Source organism: Rhea pennata, chromosome 5, assembly GCF_028389875.1.
Source record: "Rhea pennata isolate bPtePen1 chromosome 5, bPtePen1.pri, whole genome shotgun sequence".
Classification (NCBI taxonomy): Eukaryota; Metazoa; Chordata; class Aves; order Rheiformes; family Rheidae; genus Rhea; species Rhea pennata.
In genome coordinates this window covers 53,849,862-53,857,399 of record NC_084667.1, presented here as the reverse complement: position 1 = coordinate 53,857,399, position 7,538 = coordinate 53,849,862, and the positions used below count along the sequence as shown (strand labels likewise).

At 35.7% G+C, this 7,538-nt stretch overlaps 1 protein-coding gene across 1 annotated transcript; it reads left to right on the top strand.

Annotated features, from left to right (window-relative positions):
* The first annotated feature begins 1,666 nt into the window (after window positions 1–1,666).
* On the top strand, window positions 1,667–6,601 carry SERPINA10 (serpin family A member 10). The gene is made up of 4 exons (XM_062577632.1): window positions 1,667–2,393; window positions 3,597–3,870; window positions 4,600–4,747; window positions 6,410–6,601. Exons 1-4 carry the CDS (start codon window positions 1,688–1,690, stop codon window positions 6,599–6,601), a joined length of 1,320 nt encoding a protein of 439 aa, XP_062433616.1. The 5' UTR covers window positions 1,667–1,687.
* Window positions 6,602–7,538: the final 937 nt, after the last annotated feature.

The window sequence follows — 7,538 nt, the reverse complement described above, 5'->3', positions numbered from 1 at the left end:
TACCATTAAAATCAGGAACATCAAAATCAGGAACATCTCTTGTTTTTCCCCAAATGCAACTTTTTCCTAAGTCAATCAAAGAGCAAAATAAAGTATAAAAGCATCCAACTCTAGGTTCCTTAGAACAATCTTTCAACAACAGTCAATATTCTGAAAATGATAATTTACTTGGCAAGGTAAAAGCTTCTCTTAATCCACATTAACATTAGGACTCCTCTTTTCCTTTAGATGTGAAAGACTGCTCATCTTTACTCAGTGTTATTACTATGCAGCTGATTATTATGCTATGGCCACCTTACCTCAAAACAAGACTTTCTTTTCACTTATTTAGATGAATGAACGCATGAAAGGCCCATAGGTACAGATTATGCCTTGACTTAGTCCAGGTTTGTACAAACTGTATGTCAGTGGGGTTAATTCTGATTTATTCTGATAAGTTTGGCTTAAGATAGCCTTTTTCAAAGACAGATTGTTTTTGTCTGATTTTAATTTTCTACAAAACTAGAAAAATATATATGTCTAGAGAATTTATTCTGGAAAAATAAGGCGTAAGTTTCATGCTAAAATTCAGTTCTTCAAAGCAGTGTAGAACTCTTGCATTTGCCAAGTCACTTCTGAGATATTTTCTTCAAAAATACTTAAAAATTTAAAAAATATTTTTCTGCTGGGCTCTTCTAATTTATTATTTCTGGAACAAAACCTAGTGGCTGTAGTTTGACTTTCGTATAAAACACACAGATACTTAAGAGTCTGTTTTTAAAAAGACAATTTTTAACATAATATACTTTATCTCTCAGGAAGTAGGGTGTTTTCTGTTTTGACTTTTATCATACTATAAAATAAGGTAGTTTTTGTACTTAAGTGTTTTTTTCTAAGGAGTTGAATTGAATCTTGTTGATATGGCATACCATTAATATAAAACCAGTAATGTAACAAATATTAGAGAGAAGCATTTCTAGAAAAAGGATGGAAACTACTTTGAGTCTGGCAGGCTACAGCCATTAGAAGGAATAGACGGAGCCCATGAGAATGTGCAATCATGATTAAGACACCTAACATGGGGATTACAATGTACCCACCAGTGCCAACGAAGCGGAAAAAGGGAGCTACAGGTCTCTTAGCTCCTCAACATATTACTATCTGTATTTTCCAGGAATAGTATCAGAGCTCTGCAGGGAAAATGTAATTTTCCAGCACAACTCACCTAGAGACCTTGTGCTTACAGATGACGTCAGTATCACATAGAGTGAAAGGTGTTACCCGTGTCCAACAAAGTGATTCCCCATCTTTGAGCTAAAATATCTTACTTACAAATCTGAGTTTGATTTTATTATAGAATTACAAGTTGGAACAGGAAAATCAATGAAATTCTTCTGGAATGAACTACTCATAGCATATGATTCTGCAGAAGATCATAGAATCAGTAGGGTCACAAGGCTTCCTTTAGATCCATTACTAATGTTGGAAACTTCTCTCTTCCACTGACGTAAATTAGACTATTTAGGTAAGAACTAGGTGTCCATACTATAGTGTCAACACCGAAGAGGCAGAAAGATCACCTTGCTACATCCATGACCTTTTGCACTGTGAATTAAAGAATAAACTAAACACAAAAGTCACTGATAATGTTGCTTCTCTCTCCCCCCATCTTCTTTATTAGGAAAAAAGCTCACTACTGGATATCAACATGAAAACAGGAATTTATCTACTTTTCTTATGTGAAGTATGTGTTGAAGTAAGCAAGACTGACATAAAACCTAAAATTCTAAAGGAGGAAAAGGAGAACTTCTTACAAAGAAATAAAGATGTCAATATTTCTGAGGAGTGGGATCAGCATGAAAACGTCTCTAAACCTTTTGAAAAGCAAGTTCTTGAAGATTTCGCTCTTTACAACTTCACTGAAAAGACTGCGAATTTTGGATTTAATCTCTATCGAAAAATTGCAATGACACATGACAAAAATGTGGTATTCTCTCCCCTCTCTGTATCAGCTCTCATGACTACGTATATGCTTGCAGCCAGAGGGGAAACATACAGCCAAATTGTAAAAGGCCTAAACCTCCATGCTTTGAAGGACAGAGAGAATCAGCATTATTTACCAGCCTTGTTTAAACAACTGAAAGATAATATCACAATGAACAAAGAACTACTTCTTGTGCAAGGTACTCTTTCTTTTATCCAAAAGGACTTCAGACTCAGGGAGTCTTTCCTCAATTTATCTAAACAGTACTTTGATATGGAATTCCTGAGTGTGGATTTTCAAAACATCACACAAGCAAAATTTGTTATAAATCAAAATATTAACGAAAGGACCAAAGGAAAGATCACAGAGCTTTTCGAAGACCTTGACCGCCATAATAAACTGCTACTTGTGGACTACATTTTCTTTAAAGGTAACTACTGATTTTATTTTGCAAAATGATTACTTATGGAAAGAAACAGCACTCTGACTTCAGTTACATTAGAAGAAGTTTAAATGAATTCACATGTCCTGTTTTGCCTCCATCTCCTTTGAGATTTACTTTCTTCTTCTATTATGTTTATCTAATACTAAATATTTTTTTAATGATAGGAACTCCAAATCTTCTATGCTTTCAGGGTGAAGGAAAGGAACAGCCATGACGTGCAGTGTGTCCTGTGGATGAGGGTCTAATCTAGTATCAAATACGCTATGTCTCTCTTCCTGCTGTTGAATTTTTTTGACTGCTGGCTTAGCAGACAAACAAGGGACTCACAAAGAGGGTCCTGCTTATGGCAAGGAGCAATAGCTCACATTCTACTCCAAAACAGCCATACAGAAGCCAGTTGGCACATGGTCAGGTAAAAAAGCAAAGATGAGGAGCTAGAATGAAAAAGGGGGAAAGAGGAATGCTGTGCAAAGAACCCACAACCACAGCCACTACGCGAGGAAGCAGTCCAAGGCAGTCAGCAGATACCATCGAAGGAAATTCTGCCAAAATAAATGCACACGTGAAAACAAAATTATAGCCACATAGCCTCCTTAGAGATTAAATTTATTCTTTTGGATTTATAAATATGCAGTCTGGCGAATGCCAAGGTTCCCTTCCCTGGCATAAAATCAGAGAAGACAGACAAATGGTTGTGGCTGGTTTGAAAGCAAATGTAGAGATCAGTATCATTAATACAGAACAGGTCACATTCCAGAGCACTTCATAAGACAGTGCACTGCAAAAGACTGTATAATTATTTTAAAAACAGGATGTTGAACAGCTGGTAGAGATTTTTAGATAAGGTGGCATGTTAATAAAAGACGGATGTTCATATGGCATTCAATAAACAAAAGAGATATCAGTTCTGAACTTGACTGGTAACTAATCAGCCTCAGAAAAGAGATTTTCCTCCTTTCCTCGGCAAATTAAGTAGTTTTGTGCATTACTGTTTTCTCCTGAGGTGAAAAAAGTAATGCATATATACATTAAATATATATGCATAAATATACCGCAGTTGTCATCCACTTATCCCAAACACAACTGATAACCACTTTAACTAACTACAAAAAGGATTCTATGCATTTTTAATGGCTTCTGAATATTGTTCTGAATGCACATAATTATTTCATTTCTGTCTTTTCTTAGGCAAATGGCTCTATCCATTTAATTCTAAATTTACTGAAATTGAGACTTTCCATATAAACAAATACAGAAGTGTACAGGTACCCATGATGTTCAAGTCAGATAAAGTTACCTCAACTTTTGATGAGAATTTAAGATGCAATGTGATAAAGCTTCCCTACAAAGGGAAAGCCCACATGCTGGTTGTCATCCCAGAAAAGGAGGCAGATTACATTACACTTGAAGACCATTTGACAACAGAGCTCGTGGAAGCATGGCTTAGAAATATGAAGACCAGGTATTGCCTCTTTTTCTTTTGACATCTGCTGGCTTTAACATCTTTTATATCTGCTGTAGCAAAGCAAGAATGCAAAATAAAGATTAGCTGACTTTCATAACTCATTTAATATGTTGGCATCTCTGTGGCATTAAGTATATAGATTGGACAGGCCATTTTACAGTCTACCCACATCTACAGGCTATTGCGTTATGAAAGTTTCTACCATTAGCACATCACTTAAGTCTGTGATTCATCTCAGCAACAAATGTCTGTCTCTCTGAGGGCATAGTCGATATCATCTTTCCAAATTCTTCCTTAGGCCCTAAATTTAGCCCTTCCAGGCAAACTGCAAAATAAACCAACATATACAGTATGTTTATGAAACCTTTCCTACCAGTGGAAACCCAGTGTAACAGGATAAATTTAAACATGAAAACATAAATTATTCCTGTGAAATGAGATTCCTGAAATGACAACCCTTTCCAGTGATTAATAAACTTTGCAACCCTGGCATCAGGGCACTGGAAGTGCTGGTGGAAATACACAGAGCAGGAAATGATTTCTAGCATCTTTGGCAACTGACAAGTCAGACATGATATTCTGCCAATCTGAATACCTGCAGATACTCTTCAGCTTTTGCCTGTAGCGGAGGATATTTGGATAAAGTATAATCCTCGAGTAGTCTGCGTTCAGCAGTAAAGTGATCTGCTACATAGTCTAAGCTTTTGTTGATTTTTTTTTTAACAGAAAAGTGGATATTTCATTTCCCAAGTTCAAACTAGAACAAAAATACAAAATGAAGAAACTGCTTTATGCTCTAGGAATTAAAAATCTCTTTGCACATACAGCAGATCTTAGTCATCTCACAGATCAAGGATATGTAAAAGTTTCACAGGTAAGCTTTCTAAAATTATTTGCTATTTGGCTTGTAATACTGTCTACTTCGTGCAGTCAAGATAATATGTCATACAAAGATATAGTGACGCTATTAGGAAAGGACTTCCTCTGCAAAGTATATGGGACATATACAGTTTAAGCATAGCATGGATCCCACTTCAGGGATGAGATGTGTGTAAGTAAGGGGTAGTTATTTTTCATATATGTTCAATACCTTTCTTAGACCAGCCCGTAACAGGAAGAAAGTCTTGCCTCAGGAACCACACAGAGAAGCAAAAATAAATAAATAAATAAAATAAAACAAAACTGAACAAGAAAAACATTGTAAATGACAGTCATTGTAAATGACAGAGTAGGATTGATAATCTAGGACCAAAACTCTGGGAGAGACTTTTTTTTTCAGAAAGAATACTTCTAAATTACTGCTGTTGTTTCTACAAGTCTTCCTACACCGACTCATTACAGAACCCTTTGATTGCGATTTGCCAAAACCGCTAATAGGTATTGTCATAAATAGTTCCATACAAATCTCAAGAAATTCTAAACTCTGAACTAGAGAATTTTGCTGGTTATGTAGTCTTAAAAAAAAATTCCTGAGAAAATGTAACATCCTAAGCAAAAATACTAAAATTGCAGCAAGGTTCAGTTTAGTATCAACTTCTGGAAAGTACAACGGCAGTGCAGCACTTTTCTCCCTTCCCTTTTATTATATAATTATGCTTTGCTGTTTCCCAGCTGCTAATTCTGATACTACAAACCAATCACACCTCCATAGTAGCTGACTGATATCAGAAGCAATATACACATCAGCTGACAAAGTACCAGAGAAACAACCTTTCCCTATGAATCATGCTAACCTGCTTTATTACTTAAGCATATTTAGCAAAGAGCTTCACACAGGCAAGTCCTTCAAGTGTCTTGACATAAAGTAATTTCTAGAATTAAGAGTTCTGGAGCTAAGAATTGTTAGCTGACCAGACATTTCACCAATACAGACCCAAATATAGGAGATGTTCTCAGAGATCTATGCAGGCTAAAAGAATAAAAAAGGGAGAAGAATCTGACATTGCCAGGCTGTCTCAGAGTGATTTCTGTGGGAAAGGAAGGTCCTCAGCAGAAGTCAGGATTGTACCCTACAGCTGTCTATACTAATAAATGTAAGAATTAGAAATATACAGGAATAAAATAAGACTGACGAATTTACCTAAGCTGTCACAGAATGAATGGTGAATGTGATATTCAGCCATTCAGTGTTTCCGATAGAAAAAAGCACCTCCCACTTTTGAGAAAACTTCTCTCTCTGGGAGAGACTCAGGAGTACACGCTAGGTGTAAAAGAGGAGCACTGTGTAAGTGCAACGGTTGCTTCATGTTACCAGCTGTAAGAATAACACCTCTGCTTGAGTTCTATGCTCAGAAACATGGAAAGATCTCAATAATACCTGAACTAGCATTAGCGCCCTAAGTGCATCAACTCTTCTGCTTCTGAGGTAGGCGGCATATGGGTCTACCAGTAATAGACAGTGCTAGGTCGCACAGACCTGCCTATTTTAATCTCTAATAGAGACCCACACTTCAGCTGAATATCTGGCACTCTGAAAAACATTTTTCATGTTAGCATTAATTTCTGCCATTTAAATGATTTTTATACTGCATTTCAGGTTGTCCAAAAGGCGGTAATTGAAGTGGATGAAAAAGGAACCGAAGCAACAGCAGCTACTGGGTCAGAAATAACTGCATTCTCAGTACCTCCTGTTATTAAAGTGGATCGACCATTCCTTTTCATGATTTTTGAAGAAACTTTCAAAACATTATTGTTTATGGGCAGAGTGGTTGATCCAACAGAAATGTGAATAAAGGTAATAGTTTCTATTCCATTGTATAACAGGCTTTATTTTTATTTTCTTCAAACTGTTAATTTACATTAGAATAAAAAGACAGTGAAATATGAAAATGTGAAAAGCTGTTTTGCATTTCAAACTAGTAATAAGTCCTCCTATTAGTATTTTATTAATGCCTAAGGCACAAGCTTGCTTGACTAAGTAACAGAAATCTGTTCAAATTTTCCAAGTTTTCCAAGTTTCTAGCAGCCATCTTGGAGTAAGTTTATAATTAAATTCGGGGGTGAATTTAAAATATTGTACTGTATCATATACAGGTATTGTATTTATATATGCAAGCTCAGCAAAATATCACAGTTCAAATGCACTCATCTTTTATTCATTTAATTCTTCCCTGAAAAAGAAATCCATCATTTTTCACATACATATTTAAGTAAAAAATAGATGCTTGAAAAAAAAAGAATCGAGCTGTAAACAAAAATTCCTAAGAGGTCTGTATTTATTTTTAGTGGAATTAGAAAGTAAACTATCAAAATGGGTCTTGTAAAACATACCACTTAAGAAAAAGATAGAAATGATCTTTCAAAATTCAACATTTTAGTGAGAAGGCTGAATGAAAACCAAAGATTCATATGCCCAAAAACTCCGAGTGCTCATTCCCATACACTGTAGTTTGAGCGTCCTCAATGTTGCAATGACAATTAAAACCCTGCTGACATCAATGTTAGCAGACTTTTGCCACCTATAAAAACAGAACCTAGATCAAGCCCAAAAATAGAATTTACAGCCTTTGTCTGGATATCTTTATTTTATTACTGTAGAACTTGTGCAGAAATGAACTTTGCATCTTTTGGAACGTTGGCCTTCTTTCAAAATGTTTTTCTGAATATCAAGTCATCCTATTCTGTCGGGGCATATGAGATGCCAGTTTTTAAAATATCCTTTCTAC